This window comes from Stenella coeruleoalba, assembly GCF_951394435.1.
Source record: "Stenella coeruleoalba genome assembly, chromosome: 16".
Taxonomy (NCBI): Eukaryota; Metazoa; Chordata; class Mammalia; order Artiodactyla; family Delphinidae; genus Stenella; species Stenella coeruleoalba.
The window spans coordinates 72564950-72587039 of record NC_137162.1 but is presented as its reverse complement, the minus strand read 5'-3'; the positions used below and the strand labels follow the sequence as shown (position 1 = coordinate 72587039).

Here is a 22090-nt window from a genome sequence, read left to right as displayed (position 1 = left end):
TCTTAATTTCTTTGTTTTAAGTTCTTTTTTATTGAAGTATAGCTGATTTACAATGTTGTGTTAGTTTTAGGTGTACAGCAGTGATTCAGTTATTCTTTTTCAGATTCTTTTCCCATACAGGTTATTACAAAATATTGAGTATAGTCCCCCGTGCTATACAATAGGTCCTTGTTGTTTATCTATTTTATATATAGTAGTGTGTATATGTTACTCCCAAATTCCTAATTTATCTCTCCCCCCTTATAATATATATAAGATTATATATTAAATACAATCTTAATTTCAAACTACAGTTTTCCCAAATGTCAGCTTCATCTTAGGCAATAATGGCCAAGAAGTCATAAATTTGATGTGCTAGCTACATTTCTTCAACTAATACACATTAAAATAAATTCCTATTAAAACAACGTTCACCCATGCATCCTCTGTATAGTTGGCGAAACATCGAGATAAGGCGCAGAAACTGCTAAATCGGTAACCATGAGAACCATCATTTTAACAATTATTAATATCAACATAAGGAAGTTGAATATTATCTTCTCTTACTGACCACCAACTCCACTAGGAGTCCTTACGGGGTTAATGTGGGAAATGAGAACCAATACACTCTCAACATATTGTACCTCCTACCAGTTATTTATAAATAAGAATAATAATCATATCTAATACTTATGCAGTGAGTCACTATGTCCTCAAGCTTGTAATAAGAGTTTTTGCCAAGTATTTAATCTTCATAATAACCACAGGAGGCTGGGAGTAATGTGATCTGCGTTTTAATTTCAGGAGGGAAGGTGGTATGACTACGTGAGCTCCAGTCAGGGCGGGTTTGACCAATGCCCGTGGTAGAAGACTCCACATCTCCGACCTTGGAGGCCCAGAGAGTATTTCTAGCAGGCCACTCACTGAGCAGGGACCACAGCTTAGAGAAGTCATTATCATCAGGTGTGAAGGCCAGAGCCCACTTCTGATCTGGGTGCAACCCCAGGCAGGAACAGATGCTGTATTACAGCTGTTAAATGAATCAGTCAGATTTTAAAAAACATTTTTCTTATGTGAATTTTTAAGTGATTCAAATGTAAATCAACTATACGTCAATAAAAAATTTAATTAAAAAGTAAATTAATAAATGAAGTGATTTAAAGTTTAAATAAATCTCTATCGGCAACCATTTGAGATGGACTGCTGAGATGAGTCACAAATTAGCCACAGGCTTGTGGGTTTGTTAATTTGCACTTTTGGGTTTACCCATCATGGTGGACCCATAGGCAGCATTCAGATACATTCCAAAATGCCAAACATCATGCCTTTGACGGTATTAAAAACTAAATGAGTCAGAAACATGTACATGATTTTAATGAGGCTCAAGCATCAGAGCCCTCGGCCAGCCTCACACAAACAGGGCCACCAAGATAAAACCGAAAAACAACTCAGAAACAGCTGATGGACACACAATGGATTTAGTTGTAGGTGTGTTGAATTTAAGTTGAATTTAACCTAAGGCACTAATAGTTCACAAGAGAGAGAATACAGGTAGCCTGACGTCATCCCAGTAACTAAGCCTGGGGAAACAGATGGGCCTGCTTGCTCAGAGACCACCGAGAGGAAAGCAGTATCTCTGAGGTTAGGATGAGTGGGTAGGAATGAGAGCAGATGAAGACGGATTTCTGGTAGATGAGGCCGACCGAGCCACCGAGTGGGACAAGACTGGCACTCCAAGCAGGCTTCTATGTGCCAGCTTCTGTGGAGGACCACCAAAACATCAGTGAGCTAGAGGGGTGAGGAATTTGTCACCGTGCAAACAGGGGTTGGCTCCATGGCAAGCGTCCTGCAGATCCCAAGAGGCAGTCTGACATCATGAACAAAAAGCATGGGCTATAGTTTCAGAAACACCTGGATTCACGTCCCAATTTTGTCAGATGTGTGACCTGGGACCCATTATTCAATCTTTTTCAATCTCAGTTCTCCCATCTGTTTCAGTGAAAATGACATCAGTATAAATAAATTGCTGGAAGGATTTTAAAAAGATAAGGAATCTCAAGGGCTTCATATAGCGCCTGGGGACAGGGCATAATAATAACTCATCAATCAATGACAGCTGTTGTCGTTTATATTTATGGTGGTATCTTTGACCTAGTTAGGGAATTAAAGAGGGGAGCCGAAGGGGGAAATGAGTTCAGTTCTGGATGCACTGAGTTAAGAGGCACTTTTGGTCATCCAGGTGGAGGTGCCCAATAGCCCCTATATACGTGTAGGCATGCAGCTCAAGAGACATAATCTAACTGGATCCAACCTCATCATACACTGCCCTGTTTAAACGCCCCTTCCGGAGTAGGGGCTGAGACGGTGAGCGCCATTTTTGTTTTGAAGGAGCCAATGTACTGATTTCAATTAAAATGAACAACCGGTAGATTAGAGCACTGGGTTAGCTGGGCAATGAGAAATTCCAAAATCCTTCCCGAAAACCAGAAAGCTACATGGATCAAGCAGCCTCAGTTCAGATCTAAACTTATTCCTTGCCTCTGCATTTTTGACTACAATCTTCTATTTAAATTTCCATCAGTAAATAGAGATCCAGGCTTTAGGTTTTTGAGTAGTTCTTAAGACAAACTTAATACTATCATTCCTGTTCCCTAGAGAATTATGGAAAGACAATTTTGGAATGTTGTTTTCTTGAGTCACTGCTATTATTTCTAACATATGCAATGCTTTTTGCCAAGTAAACATAATATTTAAATCACAGAAATACATAAATACATAAATCTTCAGGGTACACTGTCACTGATTATTTTAGAAGTCCAATAATAACATCTATGCACTCTGATAAAGAGACTTTTGCAGTTCTTTTTAAGTATTTTCACTGTCTCAATGGTAGAAATAAGGAATAAATGACCTCCAGTTTAAAAAAGGTAGTATCAACGAAGGCCCAAGCAAAGGAAGATCACAGTTTCATTTTGGGAGGTGTAAACGATTTGAACTCACCCAAATTTTCAGTATTATAGTGATATTCAATAAATTTAAGTGTCTAGATGAAATTTAATAACTATCTTAAATATGCTTTCATTTCACATGGAAACTGGCTTAGCAAAGTACAGTGCCAAGGAGGGTATAGAGGCCTCTAGATTGAATAGAGACAGAGGAAGACAACGCGGCAAGGTAGTGGGTGAGAAAGACGAGGAGCCGGAAAGCTGTGGGGGAAGAAGAAGAAAAACACAGACACCACGATGGTGAGGGTGGGTGAGAAGGCAGGGTGACAAAGGCTGAGCTCGTTCTCAGGAAACAGGCGGCGGAAGCAAACCTCTAGCCCGAGGCAGACTGAGGTCTTTGCACGTTAGTGACTTCTACCAGAACTCAGAACCGTGCTGTGGGCTACAGTAGTGTGAGCCACACTGAGGACAGGGTCAGGTCGCCAGATCTCTGTTGTATGGGGAAAGTGAAGAAGTCTATTCTTTGCACTGTTCTGGAGAAGCACATATGAGGCAGGGATCATTCATAGTTTTGGAAGCAGTTTCTACACAGCACCAAACCAAATGCACCACTTCGGAGAAAAGAAGAAATGATCTTCTAGACAAATCTACTGAGCGACTACATGAATGTCTGCACTTTCCTCTGATTATTCAAGACTTAACTTCTCTGCCTATATGCACACTGTCGAAGAACCACTGAGAAATAACCAAGGGAAATAAATGGCCGATGGTGTCTCATCTCTGAAAACATCTTTTCCCCTCCCTGTGTCACAAAAGTGGAGCCGAGTGCTCAGCTAGGCTGTGAGGGTGGGGAAGGGAAAGAAAGAGCAAATATCACCCATGATAGTGCCCAAGATTCAGAAGCACCCTGCCGGTACAGAGAGAAGGCTGGGTGCCGGGATGTGATCATTTCTCAGCCCAAACAACTTTCCGTGTCTTCTAGTTGATTCCTGTGCAACTGATCACCTCAGCGGGAAAGCTGAGAAAAATCTGCTAGGAAGGTAACAAGGACCATTTTCAAAAGAGGCTTTTCATTTATGAGCAGACGTGCTTTGAAAAGCAAAAGGGAACTTACATACAAAGCAAACAGCAAGACTACGGAAAGAAATTCCAACCTTTGCTGCAGGCCGTATCTTCACAGGCTCGTTCAATGTCAGTAAGGAAAAATTAATCAGAAAAAGTTGGACCCGCAGTTCCACATAGAGACGTGGAAAAGTGTAATTCTAGGTTCCTGGAAGAGTCAGAAGAGGTTGTCCACTTTGGGTCTGGGGGCTGTTCAGAGCAGTATCAGACACTGAGCATCTAGGCAAACTGTCTGATCACTTCTAGACCCTCCTTCATAAGCATGAAAGAATAACCAGAAAGAAAGGTATTTAAATGACTGTAATATATGAGAAATTATGTGCGCATATGAGAACTCTCTGTACTGTATGCTTGATTTTCTATAAACCTAAAACCTCTTAAAAATAAAATCTATTAATTAAAAAACTAACATGTCTATAAGCCCACTGGTTAAAAGCCTGGGCTATGGAGTCAGAGCCCTGGGCTTGGTCCAAGATGCCACTTACTAACAGCTATTAGGTCCTTGGCCAGATGAGCCTCTTCACGCTCAGAATCCTTTGTAAAATGTGTGGCGAAGACAAATAGGACAATACAGACACCACGGTCCTCGGCCTGTCTTAACAACTGAACTAAAAAAAATTTTTTTAATAATCACCTGGTGGTTTAGGCCACAGGATTGAATTGTTCCTTCCTTATAAGGCAGTTATAGAAATGGCATCAGAGAATTATACTGTCATCTATGAATTTTGAAATCATTTTTTAAAATGCTCTCTTTGGAAAACAAGGGGTTAATGTGAAACTCCCTCTTTCAGAAACTATGAAGATGGCGATAAAAGCATCAGAGAAAAATTATTAACAGTAAAGATCTTTTCCAACCAAGTTATGTCATAGGTTTAGCACAGGATAGATTTTATGGTAACAAATGTAGTTTCACCTTTAATAAGAGGTAGTTACTCCACCATCAGCATTGTAGATTATCACTGTTATAAATACCTTTTGCTTAAGAGAACTAGTGTAATGTCAATCAAATGCAGGACTCTAGAGAGGACCTAGGGAATAAACAGTACTAAATGTCATCTCCACACCTTGAAAGTCATTAGAAATTATGATAGAATAGACATTTAAAGACGAATGCAAGCGTTATCAACTGGAGGAAAGGCATGTAAGCTCTGAATGCCCAGCTTTTAAAATAATGACGGCTGACATTTCCTGAGCATTTACCACAGGTGATGTGTTAAGACCTGGATAGGTATTATGCTATGTCATCCTCACAACAACCCTAAAAAGTAGATACTATCCTTTTTCCCTTTTTAAAGAAAAGGAAACTGTGGCAGAGGGGTCAAATAACCTGTACAAGATCACCCAATGAGCGCATCAGGTTCTACAAAGAGCTATGTCTCCGAACAAAGCAGAGCCAATGAATATAATTTATTTGGGCTTTCAAGAAGTCAATGGCATGGTGTTCGTACCAAGAGTTATTTAAAAACAAAACCAAATGACGATTGGGCTAAATGTTTTGTAATGGATAAAAAATTCACTTAATAATATGCCCCAAAGAAAGAGCTGAATTAGTATCCTGATGACAGATGTGTCAGTACTAATCCTTGCAGACGGATCCTGGCTTAACCTTATTTCACATTTCAGAAATAACCCTGAAGTGGAAATAGAGTCCCAAGTCTAAGTTTGTGGATGACGTTAGTACTTTTCGAAGAGTAAAATGCAAAGCAACCACAGAAGAGGCTCACAAACCATGAGGCGGCTCCACAGCGGCAGGTGACCTTCACTGTGGGCCAGCAGGCTCTTCCGCTGGACAACACTAAGCCTTCTACACTTAACACACAAGAAGCACTGGACTATTAGTTTTATGGGAAATGGGATTTTGGGAGCTCTTATAGACTATATTGATATGACAAAAAGGTCTAGAAGACAGTGTACATTTCTAGGAAGAGTATGGAAAGCAATCCAACAAGCATAATTACTTTGTAACTAGTTTATGAAACACTCCCGCTGCCCATATTTTTTAGGTATTAATTCATCTTTTATTGAGATCACTGTAGTTTCACATGTAGTTGTGAGAAACAATAGATCGCTTGTACGCTTTGCCCAGTTTCCCCCAATAGTATCATTTTGCAAAAGTATAGGACCTGTGCCCATATTTACAAACAAAATTCTACTACTCGACTCCATCTGGAAAACACTATGCAGGTCAGGGAAATACACATCAAGAAAGGCACAGGGGCCTAGAGATGGTTAAGATCAGAGGAGCTGAAATGACTATAGGAACAGAGGGGCTGCAATAGGTTAACCAACTACAAATCTAGATGCCTCCAGTCTAACAAAACAAAGTCAGGGATGGATTTTTAAAATGACTTTAAAACCTATTAGTTATACAGAGGGCACATAGGCTGTCTTTGGGCTTAATTTCAGATTCTAGAATATGAGAATCATGTGGACTTCACATTTAGACAGGATGGCAAATGATATTGTGTGAAAAACTTAGACCACAGAGTCTGATTGAGGAAATTCCCCCAACTCCTCCCCTTTCCTCCCAACCCCCCAGCACTCAGTACTGTGGGACCGCCCACAAGTTACATTAACTCCCTCAGTTCATTTCCTCATCTTTCATCTGGGGATAATAATGGCACCTTCCTCCTAGGGTGGTTATGGCCATAAAGTAAGAAAATTCATGCAACAATGCCTGGTGCAAATGAAGAGGTTACTGTTAGCTAAGGTTGATATTATTCATTTAAAGACCTTTAAAGCACAGTTTCTAAACTTTGGCACTCTTGACATTTTGCACCAGATAACAATTTGTTGCGGCAGTGTTGGGGCAAGGGGTGTCTTGTACATTGCAGGGTGTTTACCAGCACCCTTGGACTCTACCCACTAGATGCCAGTAGCATTCACACTCCAGCTGTGACAAGAAAATAATGTCTCCAGATATTGCCAAATGTCCCGAAGGGGGCAAAAAAACAACAAACGAAAACACCCAGGTTGAAAACCACTGACTGCTGTTTTAAAGGAACCAGTTTAGGACAAGAAGATGAAGTACTACTTTCTACAGTGATAGCCATTTTCTAGTTAAAGCAACCAGTGCTATATACTAAAAACATAAAAAGGTTCAAGAAGGATTTAGAAATAACACACACACACAAACTCAATGTATAAAGTTTCTAAAAGACATTTGGAATCTGGGTACTTCTGACGCTGAGGTAATGTAGACTCCCTCTTACTGACTTTAAAAGACTGTCTGGGGCTGCTGCCAGATAGGATGAAACATTATGTGGATGATCAGACCCACCTAGTAGGAGACCTGAGATGCTCCCCGTTCCTGAAACCCAATTATAAACTGCACCTGCAGCAAAAACCCCTTTTGTGGAGCCCTTGGAGGGTACTGAGTTCTACAAAGTGTTCCTGAATCTCCCTGAACATCAGAATCATCAAGGGGAGCTTTTCAAACGTGGAAAGTTTCAGGCCTCATCTCTACATTTTAATTTTGCATCTTAGGGTGGGGAGTCCAGACATCTGTACGTTTAATAAGCACTGCCAAGTAATTGGGAACATCTGGTCAGGTAGACAGTGTCTTAAAATACGACAGAGAAGGTCAGGCTCTCTTCGAGTCTGCCCCATTCCAACTTCAACCTTAGGAAGAGACCTACAGACCATACAGTATTCTTTATGGGAATAATTATAGACTGTACCTAGATATACTACGTTAGTGCTTTCAAGCAACGTTAGCAACAAGGCTTTTACCCAAATGGAAAGTTCAATGTGAAAGTCAAGATTTTATAATAAAATAATTAATTAGGTATTGCTTTAGAATGATTATTTACAGTAGTAAGTCTTCAGTTATCTCCAGTGACAGCTTTTGCTAAAAATTCCATCACCTGTGCTCAGACAGAACAGGGGTTACTATGCTTAGTCATGGGGAGCAACGTCAAATGGTCCTTGTACATACGTTGAAAATGACAATCTGGTGAAAAGACAATCCTCATTCCATTTTCCCATCAACACCACCAGAATAGATGCTTACTAATGTCTGGTGGAAACATTTGCTTCAGCTGTAAGAGAGGGCTGCTGATTCAGTGAGAGGAATTTGAGCCTCACTATCATGTGGGTTTCCATCTCGCATTATGCGGTTTGCAACCTAGAGGTAGGGTGACCAGCTGTCCTGGATTGCCTGGAATTGAGGACTTCCCAGCATGTGGAATTTTTAGTGCTAAAACTGGGGCAGTTGGTTACCCTCTGTACAGTCCCGAAGCTGCCTTGCAGCTGGTACCTTCTGTGTCGCTTTTCTCTAAAGCCCTCTGCATCCCTCAGATCTGTCCCTGTCCCCAGCCCGCCCACCTCGAGCTCTAGCTTGAGCACCTTTCTCCCGAAGTGAATGGACTGAGCCAACTGGTCACAGACCCTAAGTCCATGTGGTCTGTGAGCTCTTTCCATTGATGAAACTGAGTCAAAGAAAACCTAAGAGAACCTGACCTTCTTTCTCTCTTAATTCAAGACACTGTCCACTTAAACAGTGGCTCCCAATACTCAAGAATGTTTACGAAATATAAAGACTCCAGGACTTCCAACCCTAGACGGTCTAGAGATGAGGACCGAAAATCCCCAGGTATAAAAGCTTGCTGTTAATTGTGATGTGCGGGCAGGTTCAGGAACGCTCTCTAGAACACAGTGTCCCTTCGGGGTGCCACAAGACCTGCTCTTGCTGCAAGTGCAGTTTGTAATTGGATTTCTAGAACAAGGGAGCATCTCAGGTATTTTACTAGGTGAGACTAATCTTTGTATCCTGTAAACTCAAGTTAAAACACAATATTTGATCTCAAGACATAGAGAATACGGTACTTTGCTCAGACCAGCATTTCAGACGCCCCCTGCAAAAGTTAAACCACCTCAGGGACTTCCCTGGTGGTCCAGTGGTTAGGGACTTGGCGCTTCCACTGCCGAGGGCCTGGATTCAATCCCTGGCTGGGGACCTAAGATCCCGTAAGCCGTGTGGCACGGCCCAAAAAAATAAAAATTAAAATAAATTAAAAAATTAGAAATCTAACCTTGATGTTTAAAGAAAAGTTAAACTACTTAAGTCATGCCTTAAATCAAGTCGAAAGTAAGGTTGAAACCTACTTAAATCACAAGTTATATTCCTGAAGGTTTGCTCTGAATGGTTAATTAGTAGCACATCATACCCAGATATTCCTGTAAAAATCCCTTGTTGGATTTTGTCCTTCTTATACCAAATATTCACATCAACAATTAATAATCCAATATTTATAGACATCTAAGGCCCAGGGCTAGATTCTAGACTTTAAGAGAAAAAGAATTTTTTTAAGTTACTGTAACTTTTTACAGACTTACGACATCTGTGCTAATCCACGCAATCACACTATCATCAGGGCTTTACGCACACACACACACACACAAAACTATAGTTTCCAGGTGTTCAAACATCACTCAAGAAATCCATTCACAGGCCCTGAGTTAAGGACAGCTGATCTAATATGAGCATAAATTTCTCCCTTCTGAGTGACACGTGGACTAGAAAATGCAGGGCCTTCCTAGAAGAGTGTGTCTTGGAAGACAATGAGACCACACTATCCCATAAATTGAACTGTGAAAGCCTCTTTGAAATGCTTATCACTTTGGCAATATTCCTGCCAAATGAAGAAACTCCATAGGTCCCTGAAAACATCTAGAGTAGGTGGTTTATAGATTGTGTCAAAGGTATATTTTTTTAATAAAATTACAGTGAAACATGGGCGAAATAAAGCATTCCAAGGTCCAAAATCGGGGCTGGGACTTCTTCACTTTCCCTGCATCAATTCCCATGCAGTCAGTTTAGCTAAACGAGACTCCTATTCATGAGCTCTGCAAAGGCCAAAAACATCAGGATAGGTTTTATCTTTGAAAACTTGCAGGAGCTGTTTTTGCCTAGCGCACGTGTGCACTTGTGCGCGTGCGTACACACACACGCACACACACACACACACACACAAACACACCCCAGAGTGGAAACCTCTCTTTTTCATAAACTCTCTTGGAAGGACTCTGGCGTATCTCAGATTCACCTACATTTTGGAAAATCCAGCATCCAGCCTACAGGCCTCCTCTATAAAGAGCCCTTTGCCCATTTCTGCCATTTGACACCTAACATGGAATATATTGATGGTTCTTTTGTGTGGGTGATCCCTACATAAACTTAGTACATATTTCTATTTTATAAAGAATGTGTTAATAAGTTTATTCAAAATCCCGTCCATCCAGAATGAGAAAACGTAAAACTATTATTGACCTTTGGAAAAAATAAGACACATACACATAAAAGTCATGTTAAAATATGTATATATACACATATATGTCTATGTGTGTGTATATACCTATATATGCATCTCCATATCCAACAGGCAGCAAATATTTTATTAAACAGTCTTTGCCAGATACTTGTGAAGCTATACAAAGCATCAGATAATTCAAAAGTTAATTTGTATTTGGCTTGGGACTTCTCTATGTGTTTTGTATGCTGTTTACAGGGTGTGGAATATGGGGTTGGTAGAAGAAGGGCATTGTCTAATAATCTGACTCCAATCCCTAACTGGCTTGACACTGGCTCCTACCTGATTGTACTTGCACCTCATCCAAACACAATGGCCAACAGAGCAGAGGAGCTCACCAGGCAACAAGGACAGCCAACTGGCTACCTGCATCCACAGGGAAGTAATTTACCACTCACCAGGAGGGCCACACTAGGCCTCAGTGTCCTTACTATGAATAGTATTATTTCACAGGTTTAACGATTTAAATGAATAGCTATGAAGTGCTTAGAACAGTGCCTGGATCACAGAAAGTCTTCCATAATAATAGTAGCTACTATTACTAGCTATTATTAGCCACTGTTATTAATACATATTCAAACACTGGAGATGGCTGTTTTGCCTACTTAGACCATGTGGGTCTGTTTTAAACAGTAATATCTTCAATGCATTATTGCTAATGGTATGGATACAGATTACCTTTGTAAATCTCTTCCTTCAACTCCTGGAGCAAGCTCACCTAAGCCTATTTCTACCATCCACTCAGAAACCAGTGTGCAAACCTCTGACCCACTGATGTTAGAAAAGATAAGCTGTGCTCTCATTTCTGCCCATATAAATTTAGTACTTCTTTCCCATCAAAGTCTTCCTGGGAGCACTGATTTGCGTTCTGCTTGCTAGCCAACCTACTATCCCCGAGATTAAAACTAGAGAAACTAACAGCCAAATGAGACCCAAGTTTGAGACTTTTCAACACAGAAATTAATGCTAAAAAAATGAGACAGAAAAAGACAATATAGCGTTGGAAGGAGCTGTGTCACTCACCTCCACCTTCCCTGGGGTGATGGATCATCTTACAAGCAGTTAACAGAAGAAACGAAGCAGCAATGTTGAAACTCCCCTAATCCCTCAAAAATATCATGAGCTGAGTCTCAAGACAGCACAGATGATCTAAATCCAGTGACATATAAACATGCCGCTTGTGTGTCACAGGAGACCAAATAGGAAAACGAAGACCAGGTATTACGGGTGCTTTTCACCTGACACCATCTCTGGAACTCTGACCCTTGGCCCCCGGCTAGAGAGGGAGATGTGGATTCCAGCACATCTTCATGCCTCCTGCCCCCGCCCCCACTCAGCCCCCCGGTGCACCAGGCACTGTTTCCCACGGGGCCAGGTTTAGGAGGAAGCAGCAAGACGTAGAACTACCCTGACAGTACAGACGGGGAGCCCGCCCCCTCGAGCCCAGGCTCTTACCTGTGGCATCTGCCCCCTCAGCAGGGGCGCTCTGGCCGGACGCCGGGGCTGGATCCTTGACTCCGTGCACCTGAGCGGCTTCTTCCTGGTGTGTCAAAAAGGCAGAGCACAGATCAGTTTCCAGGGCTTGGAGCTTCAGCAAGGGATTCTGCCAGCAAAAGCAGAACATCGGGCTGGCTCAGTCAGATCCTGAAGCAACGCTGGGTCTGCAGCTCTTTCTCCGGCGCCTGGCAGGAAGGGGGTCTCGGCCTCAGCTGCTTCAGGCAGGGCTGGCTGTGCCGGCATCAGAGGCGCGTTCTTCCACAGGCAGTCTCTGTTTCTGCTTCATATCAATCCTAACATATATTGATTATCTGTGACACACGGGACTGATGATTTCGTCAGCAAGAGACACTGCACCCGGAGAACCAGTCTGAGAAGGTATCTGCTTCCCCAGTGGTTGAGCCTTTACGCTTTGCAAGTGTTTCATTCATTGTGCTGACATCAGGAGCGAATGACATTAGGCCCCTCCCAGGCTACCATTCATAAAAGCCCGCAGTGCACACAGTGACTGCTGCAGAGGCCGCCTGGCAGCTGGGAGGTGCGTCGGGGCTCCCTTATCTGCATCTGCATGTGGGGTGTGTGCGTGCCTGTAGGTGTGTAGGGGTGTGTGTGTGTGTGTGTGTGTGTGTGTGTGTGTACGTGTGTGTGTGTGTGTGTGTGTGTACGTGTATCTTCTGAAGTTACTTTTCTCACATGGAATGGATACAGCTGCCTTTTACCAAGAACAGAGTAGAGGGATGGAGGGAGATGACCTTGGTCCCTTAGTCTGACCCAGCCACTGAGGGAGAAGCAGTTTACCGTTCATCACTGCCAGCACAAACTCCCCACTCCCCCTCTTCCTTTCTCATTTTAAATTCCTCCAGCGGTTCTTAATAGGAGCAAAGTCAGACAGACTGACGCACGTATGCGTATGCTGCTGTGATGCAGACGCCCCGGCAAATTCATTCCCCCAACCAGGTCAAAGTGAGTCATGCCGAGTCCCTGGCTGGGCCCCAGTCCCCTGCAACAGGGAAGCTCTGCAGGCCCCAGAGCTCCTGGTGGGGGACGGGGGGCTACCCGGAGTGGAGTCGTGTGTCCTTTTCCCTGCTCTGACCCTGCAACACACACATGTGCACACACGCACCCAAGCACCTGCTGACAGCCCGCCTTCATATAACCTATTCCCCACACACCCTCATAACCACCACTACATCCCACCCCAGACACACCCCCCCAGACCATGGCCCACACATACCCTCACGCCCTATCACACACACACTCCACCCCAGATGCACCCTCATTCCCATCTCCCACTCTCACACCCTACCTCACCCCTTGTGCCCTGACACCCTCACACCTTACCTCACATACACACCCACGCCCCACACCTCCTCCCATCCCAACCCCTCCCCGCACACATACCCTCATCATACTGTTGATGTGAGTACATACGAACCCACAGCGGTGTTTTAAAAGCTGCTCACTAAGAAGAGAAAAACAAATACTGTATGCTAACACATATATATGGAATCTAAAAAAAAAAGAAAGAAAAAGAAAAAAAAATGGTCAGAAGAACCTAGGAACAAGATGGGAATAAAGATGCAGACCAACTAGAGAATGGACTTGAAGATATGGGGAGGGGGAAGGGTAAGCTGGGACAAAGTGAGAGAGTGGCATGGACATATATACACTACCAAACGTAAAATAGATAGCTAGTGGGAAGCAGCCGCATAGCACAGGGAGATCAGCTCGGTGCTTTGTGACCACCTAGAGGGGTGGGATAGGGAGGGTGGGAGGGAGGGAGGGAGACACAAAAGGGAGGAGAGATGGGGATATATGTATAGCTGATTCACTTTGTTATAAAGCAGAAACTAACACACCATTGTAAAGCAATTATACTCCAATAAAGATGTTAAAAAAAATAAGTAAAAAGTTTTAAAAAACAGCTGCTCACTGAGGAATGTCTTAAATCTGTTGTCTCTTGGCCAGTCTGAAAGCGGCAGGTCCCTCGCAGGCTCAGGACCCCTCCTCTGCTCAGCTCAGAGTTGGAGCAAGACCTAGTACAAACCTCCCTGTGCTCAGGGGCTGCTGCCTGGGAGCCCACAGCTTGGATGAAGCATCTGCCTGACACCAGGCCATTTTTTTATAGCTTCTTCTTCCTCTCTGGGATGTCTTCCCAGAAGCTAAGTGTGGAAGCAAGAGCCCAAGGCTACTGACAGGTGGTACAGAAGGAGCAAGGGCACCAAGTTTCTGGAAAGATTTAGTGCCCAAGCATCTGGGAAGCAAAAAGAATGATTCCAGGCAAGCTTCCAACTGAAAGACTTTGGATATTGGAGTGACCTCTCAAAAAGAGCAAAACTACTCTGAAAATTAAGAAATAATGCCGTGAGAATGTAAGACGGTACAGCTGCAACAGCAAACAGTATGGTGGTTCCACAAACAGGTGTTTCTAAAAATAGGTAGTTCCTCAAATATGGTAAATTCTGAAAACAGAACTACTGTATGAGCCAGCAAACCCACTGAAAGAATTGAAAGCAGTGACTCTAACAGATATTTGTATACCCATGTTCACGGCAACATTATTCACAATAACCAAGAAATGTATTATGGACTGAACTGTCTCCCCCAAATTCATATATTGAAGCCCTAACCCACAATGTAACTATATTTGGAGACAGGGCTTTTAAGATGCAATCAAGGTAAAATAAGGTCATAAGGGTGAGGCCCTAATCCAATATGACCAGTGCCGTTATAGAGAGAGAGAGACACCAGGGATGCACATACACAGAGGAAATGCCATGTGAGGACACAGTGAAAAGGCAGCCATCTGCAAGCCAAGGAGGAGGCTTCAGGAGAAACCAATTTTGCCGGCACCTTAATCTTGGACTTCTTACCTCCGGAACTGCGAGATAATAAATGCTGTTTCGGCCACCGAGTCTCTGGTATCTTTTTGTTAATGGCAGTCCTAACAGGGTATTAGCAGGTTAATACAAGTTGGAAGCAACCCAAGTGTCCATCCGCAGATAAACTGATAAACTAACTGTGATAGATACATACAGTGGAATGTTATTTAGCCTTAAAGAGGAAGAAAATTTTAACACACGCTACGACATGAATGGACCTTGAGGATATTATGCTAAGTGAAATAAGCCAGTCACAAAAGGACAAGTATCTGGAGCAGTAAAATTCATAGAGATGGCAAGTAGCATGGTGGCTGCCAGGGGCTGGTGGGGAAGGAAAGGGAGTTAGTGTTTAAAGGGTGCAGAGTGTGAGGCTGGGAAGATAGATAAAGTTCTGGAGCCGGATGGCGGTGATGGTTGCACAACCGTGTGAATGTGCTTAATGCCCCTGAACTGTACACTTTAAAATGGTTAAAACGTTACATTTTATGTTATATCTATTTTACCACAATTTTAAAAAACAAAAAGTAAAAAAGAAAGAAAACCAGTCCTTCTCTACATTTAGCGGGAGGACGTGGAACCAGCCGCCTCCTGTAAACTCTACGTGCTCTTGTAGAAAAGCAGAGGAGGACACGGCCTTCACACCGAACCAGAGGCCATCTCTGCTATGTACTGTGCAGCTAACTTGGGGCAAGAATCTTGGCTATTCTAAGCCTTAGTCTCCTCATGCATAAAAAGAGGCAATAATGACAGTGACAGTGGCACCTGCTCGAAGAGTGAAACAAGGGAAGGCACAGAGAGCACTTTGCACTGCATCAGCACGTGGGAAACACTCAAGCACTGGACTCCGTGGTTATTACATTCATCTCCAAACCCCAGGGGCTGCTGGGCAGCGGGCTGGTGGTGTGGGAGGCCAGACCCCATAGCATCTCTTGACCTTTGACTCATCACTCTACCCCCAGGGCCTCACTCTGCATCTGCCCAGGAAGAACCTGAGACTACGTGACTTGAAAGTTCCCTTCCAACTTTCCAGGAAAGAAAAGCAAACATGTCCGTGTACTGAGGCTGGTGCACAGAACCTGACAGAGTGGATGCTTGGAAGGTGTTTGTGGAACTGAATCAAGTGTTCACACAACACAAATCAACAGCAAAGAATCTCACTGCAGAGGAGCTCGTCAGGTCACGTTCAGAGGACTCTCTCCTCCCCCAGAGAGTGGGGTGTAATGCTGAGACCCAGTTACCACTGGGAGTAGTCACAGGTGGTTCTCACCCGTCTTCCCGCCCTCCTCCTCCCTCACTTGTACTCATACTGAAACCGAACCGATGCTCCGAGCGTCGAAGGAGATCCTTTTGCACGGCTGGTTTGCTCCTCTCTCAGACACCAGGTAGGAGGAAGCTTAAAGGAATTGGGGAGAGCAGAGTGGCAAATGGAACAGGAGGGAGGAGATGAAGGTCTCGAGGGACAAGAAGACATCCAAGGAGAAGGGAAAACATAAACTGCTGGAATTGAGGAGGCAGAATGGAAGAAACTCTGCTCACCGACTGTCATCAGCTATGTCCCTCCCCAACCCTCACTGACCCCTTCCCTGAGGACCACCTGCTGTTCCTCAGCACAGGGACAGAGAGTGGAGGCTTGGATGCCCCGTGTGGGATGGAGCCTGGTGACCAGAGGACGCACAACAGGGGAAGCTGGAGGCTTTGCCTATGAGCAATCTATGCCACTGTCACATACATGTCCTTCCAGTGGGCAACAGGAGGAATCCAGCCTGTCCCATCAGGGCTGAGCCCCACAGAGCCTCCTCTGAGAAGGCTGGAGCACTGCTTGCATCACACACGTGAGGGTCATGCCCCCAGCAGCTGTACCAGCACACGTGCAGCTCCCAGGCTCCGGCAGCTCTCAACGCACAAAGAGATACACTGGGCTCTGGAGCATGAGACTGATGTCAGCCCCTTCCTCGCGGGGCTCCAGTCTGCTGGGGAGATGGCTACTACACTGTTATAGGGTGATGGAGGAAAGACACCACAAGCCCGCAGACAGAGTGAATAAGCAGCTGTTTCGCTCTCCAACCTTGCCTGACTTGGTGACCTTTTATGCAGGAATGAGCTTTACCCCTACAGAAAAATGAAGGGCAGCCAACCCCTGTGGTCCCAGTGCTACCTCTGGCCCTTCTCTTGCTCGGGGGCCGCGGGGTGGGGGGGCTCCTGGTCCCTGGCAGGCTGCCCCCAGCCCCTCCCTTGAGGCCAGCCTGCCAGCTGGCTTTTCCAGGTTTACATCCAAAGTCTCCCTGAATGGGTCTCTACAATCTGCAGGAAAACTGAACAAAGGCTGATGGATCCTCTAAAGAACAATGCCTACCTCTGCTTCCCCCGTTCTCCCATGTGGTCATCAAAGAAACCAGAGAGACGTCCGTGAAACCTAGGTGTGGTTTTCTACAAGCTAATTTTTCTCTTTTACATAATGGAAAATATGCGACTTGTTTTAGAAAATACTCTACTCATTTTCTCTCCTCTACAATTACCGGGTCCCACTTTAGTTGGCTGGAATGGAGAACACCCACACAGGCTGGATGGTGGAATACTATTTTAGGATGCCTTTGTCTGCAATTCACCAGTTGCAGAGGACAGACAGCTTACTTTTACTTTCTGTGAAGCGGTTTCGTGACCCTCTCCCACCCCTCTATCTATCCAAGAACTGTGCATAGATTCTCCGTGGCAAAATCAAACTGGGAATCTGCTCAAAACAGAGGATACAACAGGGTCCCAAACAACCCCATTTCTATTTACCACTCTCTTCCCTGAGCTTTCCTGTGTCCTGTGTAGGCTCCACCCCAACACACACGCACACACGTGCACACACACACACACGCACACGCACGCACCCCACCCCTCCTTTCCATCTACTCCCTGCCCCTACCTCCCCAGGCCTTGAATTCAGCTGTAGTTGCTTCACAGTCAAATTTCCATCAAATCTTAAGCCAGTTCTGATTACCTCATCCAAAGAGGGCCCCCCAATTTCTCTTTTAGCATCTTGATTTTTTCCTTCCCAACACTCACTATAATACAGAATTTTATTTATTTCTCTACTTGTTTATTGGCTCCTTCCAGCTCCAGAAGGGCTGGAAGCATACTGCCATTGTTCACGGCTGTACCTAGCACAATGGGTAGAATAGGGGCCAACCATAAAAATCCTGCATTGAATATTAGTGTTGTTTGCCTGGACCCTTTAGGCAGTACTTGGGAGGCCCTTCTGAGTATCCAATTTCAAGCCTCCTTGCTGCCCTGGTTCAGAAATTTTTAAATGCTTACGAATCACTGAGGAGTTTGTTAAAGACGTACGCTCCCAGGCAGGGACAGACACGGATTCTGTGGCCTGGGGCAGGGTCACTTAGATGCAGGAGGTCCAAGGTTCACACTTTGAGAAATACTGCCCTATTCCTTAGGGACTTGACCCACCCTAAATGCTGCCTTGGTTGCCTGTTTAGCGCTACCTGTCCCAGAAACAATAGCTTTTCCCTGACCTCCAGCCTTCTGACAGCCTCACTGGCCTCCGGCCCTGGTACCCCCTGAAACAGGACCTCCACATCAGGAAGTATAAAGTATGGGGTGCTCGGAAGCAAGGCAGTGTTACCTCCTGAACTGCTGCTGCCGTCCTCTGGGTGTTCTTGCCAAAAGAAGTGGGATGTCCTCCAATGGCGATGGCTACAAAAAAACGCCAAATTCACCCCATCCCTAGGGACTCTGGGCAAAAGAAGTGGGACTTCCTCCAATGGTGATGGCTACAAAAAAACGCCAAATTCACCCCATCCCTAGGGACACTGGGCATTTGGCTAATCCTTGTGGGGCCTGTGTTGCTTATGTCCCAGTATGCTTTGCAGCCAAGTCTAACTGAGGACCAGTACACCTCGGCTCAGCCCATCCCAGCTTCCTCAGGATGGTCAGCCCTCACTGTCCTGCACTACCCAATGGAGAGATTCAATATAAGAGAACAAGCTATTCACTTCAAGTAGTCCTCTGCTGACAAGAGGATCCAGGTCTTATTCTGATAATAGCGGTACTTCTTTCTTAAACAAGGGCAATCTTGCCACCACACATGATAACCCAAACCAAATTTCCTTCCAGCCAGATGATTAGATTTCAACCTAGGAAGAGGGAGTCGTGTACTTAGTTTTACCTGTTTGTGATATCCTCAATAGGTTTACTTTATTAAATAAACAATAAAAACAAGATGTTTGGGAGAGAATAATATAGTTCTATAAACTCACGTTCTAAAACAGGACTCTGAGCTTTTCTACGTGATAAGATGTGGATTTTCGAAAAATAGAATATGTCTCATTTTCAACTCATGGAATGGACTTCAATAGTTTCCCAAGGTCATAGTGATTGGTTCAAGAATGGGCTACAAGTCACAAGCCAGATAAATGAGACTCAAGTATGGAACTTCATGGATCTAGAAAGGACTCCATTTCTACTGTGTGATAGGCAGAATCTTAAAGATGGCCCCCAAGATTCCTGTACCCTGGTTACTCAATCAAACACGAATTTAGATGCTGCTAAGAAGAGATTTTGCAGATATAATTAAAGTCCTAACTCAGGTGACCAAGGATACAGAGATTGCTTGGATGGGCCTGACCCAATCAGGTGAGCCTTTTAAAAGCAGAGTGTTTCTTCCAGCTGGCAGAATACAACATCACAGAGATTTGGAGCACAGAAGGATTTGGTGCTGCTGGCTCAAAGGTGAAGGGGCCCAGGTGAGAGGGAACGCAGGCAGTGTCTAGAAGCTGAGAGCTATCCCCCAGATGCTGACCAACAAGGAAATGGGGTCTACAGTCCTACAACCTCAAGGAAGTAATTCAGGCAATGACCTGAATGAGCTTGGACATGGACTCTTCTCTGGAACCTACAGATAAGAGTCTATCACAGCCAATGCCTTGTTTTCATTTTTGTGAGACCTTGAGCAGAGAATCCAATGGAGTCTACTCAAATTTATGACCTACACAACTGTGAGCTAATAAATGGATGTTTGAAGCTGTTAAGCTTTTGGGAATTTGTTTCACAGTAATAGAAAATTAATATATACCGGAATTACTAGCTGTAAGAACAGTGTGTCCCTAGAGAGCGTTGGTCAACCCAAAGATAAGGTCAATATAGGAAAGCAGAGTCAAAATGGAAAGAGACGGCATCTACATGACGAGTCTTTAATCCCTGGAACTAGCCATTTGTGAAGCCTACCCTGATCCTAAAGTTTCAGGCGTTTGAATCAATAAAATCCTGTTATTTATGAAAGCCAGCTTGAATTGACTTTCAGTCACAAGGAAAAAAACCCAGATACCGAAAAAAAATTATCAGTCAATTCTGATCTAAGGCCCAACCCTATAGACTGGGTTTGCATTTCAATAGAAAAAGACAGCTGCCTATTCCTACAGAAAGAAATACCATTCAGCCAACTCAGGAGTATCAAGGGCCTGAATAAGCCTCCTGCTAGACCATTTTCTCAAAATTAAAACAATTTTGAGGGAGAAACACATCTCAAACCAAACAGTAAGTACCATCTGGAGGTCTGCTATGGCTTGCCGCCAAAACGTATCTATATGCTAAACTATGGATGGTAATAAAAAGACAATCAAATCCTTCACATGGAGACCCACACGTAGACATGTGCACATACACTCAAAAAGGGGCGCAATTTGCCTCATTCCATCCGTCATGGGAACCTATGACTAAATTCTACAAGGGCTGGGAAAATGAAGAAAAACAAAAAAAGGTGGAATCAGTGAGTGTGAAAACTGAAAGCAGTCCTAGAGTTAACCCAATTCAAAACCCGCCTCCATTTCACAAACGAAAAACTACAAGAAGTTGATGGGCTGCTTTATGACATGCAGTCTGGGAGTTGGAAAAAGGAGGAGGAGGACCCAATATGGCACGTTGTCTCAGGGAAGGGGAGACCCATTCATTTTCTTCATACATCTCTTATTTTACTTAAATGAAACTGAAGCCAGGAATGCGATCTACTAGGATGTGGAGAGGGAAAACGATATTTTTTCTCATTTTATCCTTCAAGCAACTTTTTGAACTACTGATTGCTTATTGATTACATGGACACAGGGAAATGACTAAAACCAAGGATCGAGGTGGATTAGACATTGACGATCTCAAGTCTAGAATATTTTCCAATCAGGATCTATGACACCCCAACAAATAATATCTTCTGATGTTTTACAGAGGCAGATATTTTCCAACCAGGATCCAGGGGACCCCAACAAATAAAATCTCCTGATGTTTTATAGAGGCAGAGTGTGAAAGTTCAGCTCAATGCCAGAATGGACACTTAATCAGGTTTTCAGAAACCAACTCCTACGGTATACACCAGAGACACCAAAACTCATGGAACGGAGAGGCAAGTCCTATCAGGAGAACCAAGGTCAAAAACTAGGAGCTGGAGACTGGCAGAAGAAAAGTGAGGCTGGCAGGAATCAGATCTATACTCACACCCAGTAGAAATAAGAAATGAGTTTTTCAGTTCACTGGGAAAGTACTGGGAACACACCCAGAGACAGATGCTCATAGGTAGCTATGTCACATCATGTATCACCTTACTACATACAGGAGAGCTCGGGTCAAGCACCAGCTCTGGGATCAAATACAGCTGAGCCCCATCTATCTGTGACAGAGCAAGTGGAATTAAGAAGTTTAAAAAGTAGATGTGAAATACGAGATGTGAAATTTGGAGAAAATATAAAGCACATATGTAACATCTTAAAATTGCTACAATCGACAATTACAACATTAGGGTCCATAGAAACATCTGGAAAGTATTTGCGGACCATGCTTCTTACAATGCTCAAGAAACTGCTTTTTTACTTTAGACTTGCAAGTTGGAATGGAAGGAAGAGAGCAGATATGGAACTAGTGGGTTCTTTTTAAAGAACTAGAAGGCTGTGTGTTGGAGGCTGTGGTGTATAAATAAAAGGGACAGGGGCTTCCCTGGTGGCGCAGGGGTTTAGAATCCACCTGCCAATGCAGGGAACAAGGGTTCGAGCCCTGGTCTGGGAGGATCCCACAGGCCGTGGAGCAATTAAGCCCGTGGGCCACAACTACTGAGCCCATGCACCGCAACTGCTGAGCCCACGTGCCTGGAACTCGTGCTCCACAACAAGAGAAGCCCGCACACCACAACAGAGCAGCCCCCCCAACCCCATCGCAACTAGAGAAAGGCCGCGCACAGCAACGAAAACCTAACGCAGCCAAAAATAAATAAATAAATAAAAATTAAATAAATAAATAAAAGGGGCAAAGAGCAATGAAGATAGGTAACATAACAAAAAATTCTACCTTACATATCCACTTGGAGATGGAAGGA

General features: G+C 44.0%; 1 protein-coding gene across 8 annotated transcripts in view; it reads right to left on the bottom strand.

The window, feature by feature from the left end:
* Window positions 1-22090, bottom strand: part of FAM13C (family with sequence similarity 13 member C) — a 144844-nt gene that overhangs the window by 30217 nt on the left and 92537 nt on the right. For all 8 annotated transcript variants that reach the window (XM_079901072.1, XM_079901073.1, XM_079901074.1 and 5 more), the window contains one exon: window positions 11813-11897. In XM_079901072.1, the coding sequence (XP_079757198.1) occupies window positions 11813-11897 (85 nt within the window). The remainder of the gene's footprint in view (window positions 1-11812; window positions 11898-22090) is intronic.